This window comes from Balaenoptera ricei, chromosome 9 (genome assembly GCF_028023285.1).
Source record: "Balaenoptera ricei isolate mBalRic1 chromosome 9, mBalRic1.hap2, whole genome shotgun sequence".
In the NCBI taxonomy this organism is placed as follows: Eukaryota; Metazoa; Chordata; class Mammalia; order Artiodactyla; family Balaenopteridae; genus Balaenoptera; species Balaenoptera ricei.
In genome coordinates, this window is record NC_082647.1 from 97760150 (window position 1) to 97773455 (window position 13306).

A 13306-nucleotide genomic window follows, 5' to 3' on the forward strand; every position below is an offset into this window, starting at 1 on the left:
CGACACCTTTTCCTTGTCACAGCACACAGCACAGACGGCAGGGTTAACAAGAATGGGCCCTGCCACTGCAACTGGTCAGGACTAATTTTAGAGAAGAGACAGATGTATGTCTTAACAAGTTTTTGCAGGTAGCAAATAAAGTGCCTAGAACTGGGTTACGAGAATAAAGACAACTCTGTATTGACTCACTCCTCTCTAGGAAGGGACTCTGTAGGACCTCCACATGGGGAAGCTGTCCTAAGTCAATCACGACAACTGCCGAGAAGCTGGCGGAGCCGGGGCCTTTCCCGGCCATGTATACAGGCAGAGGCAGGGGGCACTGACATCCCTTTTCTCCAAAGATGGGACCTGAAACCTTCTTTTCAGACTAGGGCTAGATTTGAACCCCAGAATATACTACGCTTTCATTTTATTTCCTGATCCACTTAATCTTAAAATCTTTATCAAATCGTGTCCAAGACCTCTCAAACAACTGAGAAAGCTCTAGGATCAGAGAGATTTCTGTACATTCAATATATCTTTAGGAATATGCTGATGGATATAAATCTCTGTTAGAATTTTTCACTGAATTCAAGATATGGAGAAGTCTTCATAGGCAAAGCACAATTACTCTTATTATGTATGTGCCAAGGCCTTAGGAGCTGAGGGGTGTGTGGGAGGAAGCTCAGGGTTACCAGAATCCCAGGAGAAAAGGGCATAAATCTTTATAGATGGAGAAAGGGACAAAACTCTGCCCCTATCACTAGAGCAGCTGAAGTTCAACAATAGAGGGCCCTGTGGGGCTTCCCTGGTGGCGCAGTGGTTGAGAATCTGCCTGCTAGTGCAGGGGACACGGGTTCGAGCCCTGGTCTGGGAGGATCCCACATGCCGCAGAGCAACTGGGCCCGTGAGCCACAACTACTGAGCCTGCGCGTCTGGAGCCTGTGCTCCGCAACAAGAGAGGCCGCGATAGCCAAAAATAAATAAATGAATAAAAAAAAAAAAAAAAATAGAGGGCCCTGTGAAAAAGGTGAGAAACCATGGGATGCAAAACATTAGTGGGTCATGAAACCAATTAAATGGGTTAAAATAACCAACCAAATGAAAAAGAAACGTCAGAGAATATCACATGAAGTGAGAGTAATTAGTGTTTCATGGCACACGTGTGTGTGCATGTGTGTGTGCCTGGGTTTGAGTGTACTTGCATGCAAGTATATGCCAGATGGTAACATAAAATCTCTCTTAATGTGAGTCAGGGTGAAACTCTGGAAACACATCTAAGATTGACCATTGCCCCATGAGAGAAGCTAGCTATAAAAAACAAAGGATTTTAAAAAATTATACACTAACCAATCATTAATTTTTTATTCCATAAATAGATACTAAAGGTGTCACTATTCAAACTTTAAATGCTCCTTTAAAGAGTCCTTCTTTCATGTGAAAACTGGGAGGGTTGACAGAAAATCTTAAATGAATTAAAATAGAACTGTTCTTATGTGAAACCTTAGAATGTGTATCTCCATACTGTGACACAACTTTAAAAGCACTTGGAAAAAAAAAAAAAAAAAAAAGCACTTGGATAAAGGCCGTCTTGCCTCAGCAAATAAGATAAGCACTATTTTAATACATACACGTGGAATAAACAACTAAACATGGGAGCCAGCACTATCAAAAATAATAGTCTAATCTTAAAATAGCAAATCCCTAATCACAGCTTTTCCCATGCCTTTTAAAATAACTAGTTGGTTGATATCCCTCAACATGCTAAGATTCTGTTACTCAGGGCAGTATTTGATCATCCAACCGGGATTACCGTGTTACCATCATACTCAAAGTAAGTGACTTTACAAGAGTTTTATTAAGGTTATTTTTATGGTACATACAGATGACTGGTGGATCGGTTACTCAGCACCTCTTAATCTTTTGACTTGTCCCTATTTGGTAGTGCCAAACCCTAAGGCTTCCAAAATATTTAAATACTTTATAAAAGGTTTGAGCTAATCCAAAGAAGGTATCTGAAAACACTTGTGATCCCACTTTAAGTTTTTTTGAAATCCAACTCAGATGGGCATCTGAGAAAAATATTTCAGACTCCTGTGTTGGCATTAAAAAAAATCACTGCCAGTTACTCACAGGCAAAGTAAAGGATAAGTCTTCCCTTTCAATCAACAACCTTGGGTTCATTACACTTGAATTTTCTACCAAAATCTTGGATGACATAAGAGAGTGAAGCAATCTTTTAAAGAACATACTGCTTCTTGATTACTCTAGTTTCTAGTACTGAGTCAGTTTATAGAAAGCCACATGCCTGGACTCTCTTACCTACCTTTATAAAGAAACATTCAAAAACCATTATGTTTTTGGATTTTATGGAGAGCTGATATCAAGGTTTCCCATCTGGTATGCTGTGGTCAGAAAATGGTTATAAGTATTATGTTGATCCCCTTGGCCCTCAGGGTTGGTCATCGTTTTATATGTATATATTCTCTATGTGTGCCATGATGTGAAAAAGTTTGGGAAGTTTGGCTTACTGAATAAACAGCCGTATGAACAACATCCTTTTATCTTCTAAAATCTGATACTTAAGACCTAGTCATTAAGCTATTCAAGTCTTTAAAATTTGAGTTGGTAAAAGGTCTATCTAAGTATTCAGCACTGAAAAGGATTTTCCTGTTAAATTGGTATATTCTTAGATCATGAGTTTGAATTAACTCATTGTTTTTCTTTTTGAACTGGTTTCTAGTAAGCTCAATCCCAAATTCTGTGCTCAATTGCATTAGCCATCTTTAGCCTAAATTATCTACTACATTTACAGTCATTCCCTGCATTTCACCACTAAACTCAGTTCTTCTAATACTCTATTTAATAGTTTTGTTAGGGAATGCAACTTGTGACCTTTTTAGAAGTAGACTGGATTGGAAATGATAAATGAACAAATAATACTTTCAGAAAAAGACATCTATAAATTATGAACTGCCTAATATTACTACTCAATATATTTCTGTAAGAATGGAGAATAAAAAATTAAAAATCCCCCTAGAAAGAGCATAATAAAAAATTTACCAGCTCAATCTTATGAACTGCAACTCAAAACTAACACATACACAGACATACATACATACACTAGTCATCGCATATAACACTATATAAATTTCTGGTTTGAAGAATAACTTTCAAATGCCACTTTTGTACATCACAAAATGGTTGAATAATGGCAATTTCATACAGATCGACATGAATAGGAGAGGATTTATCTGCTAATGGGATATGGCTATATTAACAGCGATAACAGAATTATGTCTCACCTGAATGACCTCAGCATTCGATAGGACTTTCCTAAATCAGATACTCTTCTGCAGAACGGACCCACAGCCAACTCCATCTGAAATATTAAAAGATATCCCCAGCTTTTTACATCAGAATCTTGAAGTGAATTGGGGACACACTTGGATCACAGAAGGTTGTAGCTTGCAGTAAACTTAAATTTTATCTTCACTGTGAGGCAGGTTTTGAAAGTCAAATTTATTGAAAGGCAAGAGCTTAGATAACTTCTGCATTTATTTACTAAAGAGGCATAAGATAATTCCCTTCAAGAAGAGAAAAGCATTTTTTGTTATGTAAGAGGAGAAAGTTTAGATTGTTTTGCTCCACTGAAAAATCAGAAAAAGGAAGGTTTTCAAGCCTGCCTGTGTGGCTATACTTTAAGCAGACATCACAAGCCTTTGTACATTAACATAAATGATGACCGTTTTCACCAGGCTGGCTCAGGGGGTTAAAAGCACTGACTCTGGAGGCAGCACACTTGTGTCAGAATTTCTGCTCTACAACGACTTAGTTGTGTGGCCCTGGACTTAAGCTCTTTACGTTCCAACTTCCTCATCTGTGAAATGAAGGTAATGCCTATCATAAAATTATGCAAGTGAAATAGATAATTTCACAAAGCACTATGTGCACGGCATATAGTAAGTGCCTGTTAAATGTCAGCACTTATTATCGTATTTTAAAAACTTCCCCCTTTTAAATGTTAGTGAATTAATTTGTTTCCTGACTGAAGAATTTAGCAACTACTACTTTCACTTCTCTTTATTTCCCTCCTTTGACTGGAAATTTTGTCATTAATTGGAGTTTTAGGCTACCTGTTCTTTATCCACCAAGCGCATATGCAAAATTTTTGCATATGTGGTACTCAGATGATAAACCATCTCTCTATACTCGCTATAAACAGGACCCTGGTAAAGAATAATTTAGAAAATGACTGAGAAAAGGCTGCTCCCTGGTAAATCAACATCTTTCTTCAGGAAAAATATATGAAAGAAAAATGGGGTTTCTGTCTTGCTGGCCATCTTTCTGAAAAACTGTTCAAATCTCCTTGACATTGGAAGACCATGGCGACCTAATCACTCACTCATCTGAGAAACATTTTTGACTCCAGGCACCAAGCTAGACATGGGGATAAGAAGATGAATTAGATGGTCTTGCCTCTGAGGAGCTCTCTCAAATTTATCAAAGAAGGGGATATATATTTATTTAAACAATATAATTTTTATTCATCTAAATTTTAAGAGAGGTACATAGACACACATACACACATACTGATTACTATTAAGAGAAATGACAAGTGTGAAATCAAATGTACGAACTGAGTGTCGGGGAGAATTGCAGGGCAGCTTTCTTTCTTCAGATGGTCTCAAGGGTGAGTCGTGACTGGTGAATTTCTCTCCTAGCATACAGAGGACGCAGTATATACCCTGTAGGTTCTAGAGGGAAACCAACCTCACATGATTAGCAAAGTCTCTAAAATACAAAAGAATAAGTAAATAAAAAGAGAAATCTGAGGAAGAAAAGTCAGACTCTTGCCAACAATGCAGAAGAGAGCGGCCTCGACCCAGTGTTCTCGAAGGCACTGGGTGATGGGCTGTTCCCTGGGACCTGCTGATTCACCCAATGGGAGCTTCTGGTTTCCTACAGAATGTGGCATTTATTTTATAGTCAGCGCAGAGTACAAATGTGCTATCACGTACCTATGACTGTGTGTGTGTCTCTGTGCACGTGTGCATATAACGGTTTCTTACACACTGAAATTATGTGAAGTATTTTTCATGAAATGTTTCTGTCAGTTTTTTTTTCAGTTACCCTAGTGGGCTTCATCATTTTCAAAGATTAAACCAAACAACCTTTGCCTTAGCACTTGAGCAGGATTGAATGTTAAGACAAATAAGTGGCTAGGAAAAAATTACGGTATGAGAAAATATGACCTTGAATGGCTGGGTCACCTAGAAATGACTGCAGATTTCTATGCCATAGGACAATTTCAAAACGTTAAATGTTCAAAATAAATTTTTCATCCATCAAGGACCTCTAGGGTACTAAAAACCATCTTCTTCTGCCAGAGTTCCATTAAACAATAAAGGCCATGTTTCTGAAGGGCAGGAATGTTCCTTTTAGAGGAGGTGACTCTGCAATTAGCTGTAGATACAAAAATGGCATCTGCAACTGCCTCTCTCCAGCTCTCCTGTTTGGAGGGAACGAACAGTCAGCTGCAGGCGTGGTGAACTAATTACATAGCTGCTCCGTGCCCACCGCAGACATTTGGTTAACCACAGGGCATCTTTGGATACACCCAGGGCATTCCTGCCCTGATACTGTTCAGGAGAAAAGGCAATAGGAATTAGAATCTTGATTATTTGGGGTTCTTCCCTAAATTTATACTTCCAGGCAAAAAGCAAAATAGATATAAATGTATAGTATTTCAAGGGCACCAGAAATAAAGAGAAACCGCTCAGAGTGCCACTCAGTAAATGATTTAATGCCAACGTCAAAAGCCATCCTGTCCCTCAGGAAAGAAACACAGTTGAGGGGCAGAGGGCAATGTGTGGCTCAGAGGGCAGTATGGACAAGTCCCCAGAGAGACTCTGAATCAGCAGAACCCCAGTGGCCTTGGACCAGCTTAGTGCTTTAGAAGTGCTGTGTGATTAGTGTAAACACAGAGACCATGTGGTCACAGTAGGGAATTAATTACCAGGAGGAAAGCGCCTCATGCCCGTGACCTGATTCCTAGGGGGTGTGCGTTGGGCACTTCCCTCATCGTGAGCCCCCCCAGATGGCTCCCTGCAAATACATACTCTTTCACCTGTGCAACGACGCCAGTGGGGAGAAGTCAGGATTCCTACAGATATCTTGAAAACATATCATCATCTGTCTTTGCAACTGGACTTTATGCCAAATAATCAGTATTCCCAAACCTACCCTACTGGAATCTTCTGAGCTCTTTCTCTTTCTGTTATTTATGCCACAAAAGCAGGCACTTTTATCACAAGAACTCTTTTTAAACCCATAGAGGATTTGTGTGGTCTTGATTCCAATGGCCTCAATGGCTTTGTTTAATTTTGAATACAAATCGGTAGAACTTTCAGTAATGAGGCAGCCAAAAGGCTTTCTAGTCCCAGGTGATGCCCGTCATGAATATAAACGTCAGGGCAATGCCATCTCAGGGTTTTGATTCACCCCAGAAAAATGCAACCAAGTACGAATCCCGAGGTACAATGCCACATAACTGCAGTTGTGGGAAGAAACCACATCAAATGAAACAAAAGCCCTCAATTCACTTTAATGTTTTTAAAATATGGGGGGGAAGATATAACAGCTGGATAATACTTGCCAAAGCTACTGGTCACGACCATGACTAACTTCAGAAGTGCTGGCACCTGTCTTTCCTGCACCCACGACCCACAGGGCCGGGGAAGCAGCCGCAGAGTGAGTGGCACGAGGTTCTGAAACAGGGACACTATCCCGAAGTGAACCAAGGAATCAGCCCCACGGAGGCTGCAGCAACCAGTGTCACTGCCGGCCTGCAAAGGATACTCTTAACACCGAGTAAGAAATGGAAAACGGAGGCTGCCCTGGAGCATAAGTTAGTGATATTGACTGATGAGTTTCATTTACCTTAAGGGAAGGGACCTGGGGAAAGGTTTGGTTTATAGGCAACATGTCTTCAGAAAGAAGGAATGCCAAATAAAATCCTGAATGTGCGGTTTTAAGGAAGGTGGGAGCTCAACCCTGCCCCTGGATGCTACTTATTTTGAACAGGTGCCAGCTGTGGTAGCAAGGGTCACAGGACAATGCTCTCCAGCTTTCAAAACTCACAAGGTCACATAGCATTAAAATAAAAACAAAAACAAAAAGCCTTCTTCCCACAGCACTCTCATTTTGGCCATCTCCTGCTCGGCTGCCACTCTAATTGGACTTGAAGTGCTGCCTCCAGGAAAGTGACTCAAGAACCAGCTGGAGCAGAATGCAAATAAACGGGTGGGGGAGGGAGCCCAGGGAAAGAAGAGGATAGGAAAAGAAAAACAAAATGAAGGAGGAAAGGGGGAAAGAAGAACAGACACCCATTTGAGTTCAGCTCACAGTGTTTTTAACAAGTAAGAGCAGGTCTTGGTACATCACTGTGTTTTCGCTTTGATAAGCAGCCTGTAATCCCAGAAAGGGACAAGTACGACAATATACAGAATTCACCTGTAACAACAGAACGTACAGGTGCCTGAAAACTAAGTTGATAAAAACGGGAAGGGTAAAAGAAGCCACACGAATGGCAACATTTACTTTCAATTTTCATGCTGAGGTTACTAAAGGCATATTTCACAAAGGAAGGCTCTTTACTCTGACCTAGTGGTCTCAGGCATATCATTTGGGGATGAAAATGACTAATTCGAGACCAGTTAATATGCAAAGAGCCTGGCTCTTGAAACATTATGATATGTACCTGTTCCTCATTGTAACTGTCAGGTATGAGGGAGCGCCTACAACCACCGCCTGGTACAAGCAGCCCGCCACATCCTTTCCTCGGAGTAGGAATAATGAACCAAGACTTGCTCCCAGATACACACAGGAATAAAGAGGGACACTACAATTTGTTTATCTTTACAAACAGGAAGGATCTGGCACACCGCTAGGAATAATCCATGCGAATAACTATTTAGACTAGTAAAGCTAACAGCTTTCAAAGGCTTAAAAAATAAGTTCACCTTTGACATGCTATGTAAATATGAATTGTTTCTGAATCTTTTTTTAATGAAAGTGGATGTATGAGGTGTTTATTCTCTGCCTCTGATACTATATTTATAAGGCTTTTAAAAAGTCTGTCTAAAGGACAAAGAAAAAAACCTTTCTATAAGAGCTGATTATGGTTCTGCTATTTTAATGTGACTCTACCTCATTCACATCAGATAGCGTGGAATGACTTCAAGGTGGCCATGCACAAGAAAGGTACTCTTATTTAACAGAGGGGGATCAAATAATTCACCTGGTCCTCTGTGCTTCTAAATGAATTAGAACACCGCCCTGGAGGACCATGCATGTGTCAGAGATCTTTCTCTTTACATGACAACAGACAGCCCCTTTCTACTGTTTGAAGGATAAATTTCATTGTCTATATTATTTTCCAACAAGGTTAATCAATTATTCTTATCAGTACTGACCTGGTGGGATAATAAAATAGTGAGAAAGCCCCATGTTATGTAAAAATGGGAAATGCTGCTCTACTGTGGAACAAACTACTTGGCTTAACCTTGAAATATCAAAGATGACTGATGATCCTTTTGTTAAAGACAAAGTAAAAAAAGCTGGTATGAAAGTATCTTTAAATTCTTTCGTTTTTTACCAATTAGGTTTAGATTTACTTTTTTCATGTTAAAAAGTTTCTTCAGTTAAAAAACTGAAGACCATAGATGGTCTTTTATTTAATGGATAATACTGAGGCTGAAACATTTTCCCCTTTGTAGCTATGCATCAATTTACCTGTGCAAAATCAGCAGCAAGACGCATTTTCCCACCTTCACCAAGAGGTCTTATGAGACTGGCATTTCGGATAAAAAGTTCAATGGCTCTTTGGGCAATAGCTTCAGTGTTGTCAAAGACAAAATCCAAGCATTCGAAGTGTCTAAAGTAGTCACTCATAACTCTGGCAATAAAACCTTGAAGCTCCTTCATGTAGAGAGAACAGGGAACATCAGGCTTTCCTGAACTGGGTAATGATCTGCAAAAGAAAAAATCAGCCAGTACACTAAAAGGCACTATTTGATATTTGTCTCCCCCTCTGCCCGCTATTTCACTCCTAAGCAATTTTTTACTTTAAAGGTAAGAAAGGCATTGTTTATTTTTGCTAAAAGTTAAAGAGCATAAAACAATGTTTAGATTATATTCTAAAGACTGTTTTAGGATGCTAGGAAGATGACTGAAAGAATCTTGGAATCCATGTACCAAAAGACTATTAAAAATGAAACAGACAACCATCTGTCTTGGATGATTTGCAGAAGTGCCTTATGCACTCTGACCTCTCAAGGTCTCTTCCAGCTTTACGACTCTCCATCCACTCACGTGGTTTGCCTGGTTAGTGAATAAATCAATATTAGATACTGAAATAGGATCTTACACTTTGTAGCAACAGAAAATGCTGCCTTCCCCAAACAGATTCTTGGCAAAGATATCTCTGCTCTTGTGCTATTTATTTAATCCAATCAGTCCAATAGTAGAATTCTGACTGTGGAACTGGTTATGTAACGATACACATGGTATGCAATTTTTTCCTCCCAGATGATGTTTGGAAAGGCTTTAATTTGGATCAACAGATGATGCCAGCTGATGTTCCACGAAATACTATTTATAATTTATAAGTGTTTATAATTGCTCTTTAAAGAATATATGAAAAGAATGTGCAATATTTATAGGAAAGAAGAGTTATGCCAAAATTAGAAATCACCTGATATTAATTAGCGAGCCAGTGAGATCACTGGCTATATAATGCTGAATCTTTTTTCAAAAAATAAATCATACTCTGAGAATGATGCAGAGAAATTGGCAATGGTCTAGGGAAGAACAACAGATATGATTCAAATGCTAGAGCAAGAGAATGAGGTGAACTTAATTATTTTAAAATACAGCAATGGTTATTATAAATGGGACGCTAACCAAAGGTCTTCCACATCCAGAGAGCGATAGAAATAGAGAAAGCATGCTACGTTCCAGCAGGAAGAGACTTTGTTCAGGTGTAAGAAAGAATGTCCTAACTATGGCAAGGCCATTGAGGGGGGCATGGAGGAACACTGCTGTTTGCAATATCATAGGGTGGAATGCTGCTTGGTACAGAGTACAGGGACAGCCTTAGTAAGAGATGGCAATCTTCACGTGGGGTTTGGTTTTGCCAGATTCAGACCATCATGGCCTATCTTTATTCAGGTTTTGTCAGTCCAAAAGGCTAGGTTAAAAAAAAAAAAAAAAAGGTACCAATCCCTTTCTAATCTTATGCTTTATCAAAAGCACTGTCATTATCTTGGTACTACTCTGGAGGATTGTTTCAAGAATTCTAATCTGGTTAGGTGATATGATTTCCTTGAGGATTAGAAAATGATATACTAAAATGATCTATTAGAAAAATTCTGAAATATGTATTATCAATTCTCAGCATGGATTAGAAGTTTGACTTAAATTTACTAGAATATAAACCTTGCTTGGCAATTGCTAAAGCTCAGTTTTCCCAGTTATGTCAAACCTTTTAGTAAGAGGTTCTCAACTGATAAAGTGAGCAGAAATGTCATGGTCTTTGTCATGAGAGCCCGCATACAGAGGCAGAAGGCAGAAGGACTAAACAAACACACGCCTGAGAAGCAGCACCAGTCGTTCTGGGGTCAGTGTGTGTTCTCCCCTCCTCAGAGGTGCTCACCCACCACTTCGAGGATCTAGGGTCCTGCTACTGTTACTGACTTCCCTCTCCCATTCAAAGCTGATATCAGACACGAGTCATTTTACATTAAATAACAGAATTTCAATCAATGTACTATGTCAGACATTTACAATTTAAGCTTTATCTAATTTGGAAAGAAACACACAGGTCCCACTAAATACATTTAAAATACCAGGAAAGTGTGTTGAGGATTACTTTTTAATTAGCAGGGGATTCTGTAATCATACTACAAATAAGGTTGGCCTAGAAGGTAAACCTGATTTATTCCTTTTACTGTGAATAGGTGTGAAGGGCTTGGAGGGGCAGGTATTCATTATTATTTTTCCAAGTGTGATCCCGGAAGATGGCCCTACTATAAAAGTGATTCCACTTGTTGAATAGTTTCATCCAATGTCACCTTATATTTCATATAAGCCATACATATACGAAATGACATGACAGAATTACTAATAACAAGGTTCTAGAAAGTGGGAAAATTCCTGCCATGAATGCTCCACACTCCTGTACTGCCATGTATGGAAAATAACTTTCAGTGGAACCTCAAATGTCTGCTGTACAGAGAGAGTGAGCTGAAGTGGAGCCATTAATGGCCATTTGGGGAAGAAAATTGAGGACAATGTTATACCTCTTAAAATAATGCCGCACACCTGTGGCAACCTGTCAGTTAAAGAACCAATCTGGCTCACTAGTATTTAAGCAAACTAATAAAAACCTATCTACTTGGGAAACCAACTTTTAATGTCTAATGTGTTAGCTGCAGGCACCAGCTGTGGCTCATCAATACAATTACTCAAGTAAGTACCTGACCACTCATTAGAACAAGCCTTCAAAAATCACTCCAGTTTTGCTTCCTTCTCAGAGGCACTGATGATTGGTCTAACTGGGACATTTCGGATCATTTCTGAACAAAATTCATTTCCTCCCAAATACTGGTAATCAGCAGTTTTATATTCCTGTCTCCAAATACTACAGCATTTTTGTGTAGAATCCACTTTACCCTTCTGTGCTTCATACCATTATTAAAAATAGAGACTGACCTTTTCACCTTTCAAAAGATACTTTGTAAATGAAATAATAAATGATTTGAAAAATTAAAAGACAGTGTAATAATCACATAATTTTTCTACGAACAGCTAGACTAGTGGCTAGAAATTTAATAAAGTAGATACACTATTAAACAACATGAACATGAAGAAACAGGGCAGTTAAAAAATAGTAACTAACTATGAACTAGGAATAAAAAACACATATCTACACTAATATATGAATATTTAGCTCTAGAGTATGGTTAAGTTTTTTAAAAAAATCACACTAAGCATGTGCAAATAACTATTTCAAATTCTCCACAGTTTTCTAATACACTAAGTCAAAACCATTTTACTTTACTTAAAAAGATTTCAGTAAACACTAAGCTAGGAACTATGATTCTTATTCTCAAGACACACATGATATGGATAAGCAGTACACATATGAAAGAACTGTGGAATAATACCAAAGTGCTCATGGCTAGGAGTGACATGACCAGATTAGACTGCCACAAGACTCTGACAAAGGAAAATCATCTTTGCAGGGGGTTGGGCAGGACCTTGCCCTCAAAACCAGAGCAGGAATCAGACTAGCAGAGTGACAGAGGCAGGACATTTTATACAAGGAATACCATGCCAATACCAGAGGCTCAAGTACAGCCTATTTGTGAGAAGTAAGGAAAAAGATGTAATTGCAAAGAGGAGATGGTACCAAATGTCCTGAAGTGCCAAGCTGAGTCCCGCAGATGTTAATGGTTCCATGTTTCAATGACAGGAGAGAAATGATGACAAGAAGAACTGAAAAAATTTAATCTGCTAATGGTGCTCAACGAATAAAGGAGGATAAGGATGGAGGCCAACCCCATCACAAGAGGAACAAGGTTCTAGATTGGTAGAGACTTAGGGAGTAGAGGTGGAGGTGGGAATGAAAAACAAATGTACTGAAGGTTAGTGAAAACTTTGGTTGGAAGTCATTACCCAGAAAAATCTTCTTGGTGCATAGTGATGATGACGGCCTCTATAGCATCTCCCACGGAAGTCAGCAAAGGTTGCACAGCATTTCCCATAAGAACATGGACCGCCTGAAAAGAAGATTAAATTAAGGAGAGGCAAACTTTCAATAGATCAAACACAAAAGAATCTGAAATATGAGAAGCATTTTGACTAAAAGTTTTCACATTATATCAAATTCAAACTATATACAGTTTAACTATAATACCCAACAGAAGTCTGCTCTTCTCCTAACTGCTGTCAGTAATGAGTTTTAAAGCTTAAAATATGTAGAACATGGCACTGAAAAATTTCAACTCCACCACTTTTCTCATATTTTCAAAAAGTTTAATGCTCAAATGAACCCCTGGAGAAAGAAGAAGAGAGGGGTAGTGCCACTTATAAAGCAAAGATCACATGAACACACTTTTTTTTTTCTAATTTCCATTCATTTATTCTTTATATTATTTTTTTTAACATCTTTATTGGAGTATAGTTGCTTTACAACGTTGTGTTAGTTTCTGCTGTATAACAAAGTGAATCAGCTATACGTATACATATATCCCCACATCCC

At 38.8% G+C, this 13306-nt stretch overlaps 1 protein-coding gene across 1 annotated transcript in view; it reads right to left on the reverse strand.

The window, feature by feature from the left end:
• COG5 (component of oligomeric golgi complex 5) overlaps positions 1-13306 on the reverse strand; it is a 286429-nt gene that overhangs the window by 16470 nt on the left and 256653 nt on the right. Inside the window, exons 17-19 of the mRNA XM_059934167.1 lie at positions 12721-12824; positions 8776-9013; positions 3285-3361 (exon numbers count right to left, since the gene is read on the reverse strand). Of these exons, the coding sequence (XP_059790150.1) occupies positions 3285-3361; positions 8776-9013; positions 12721-12824 (419 nt within the window). The remainder of the gene's footprint in view (positions 1-3284; positions 3362-8775; positions 9014-12720; positions 12825-13306) is intronic.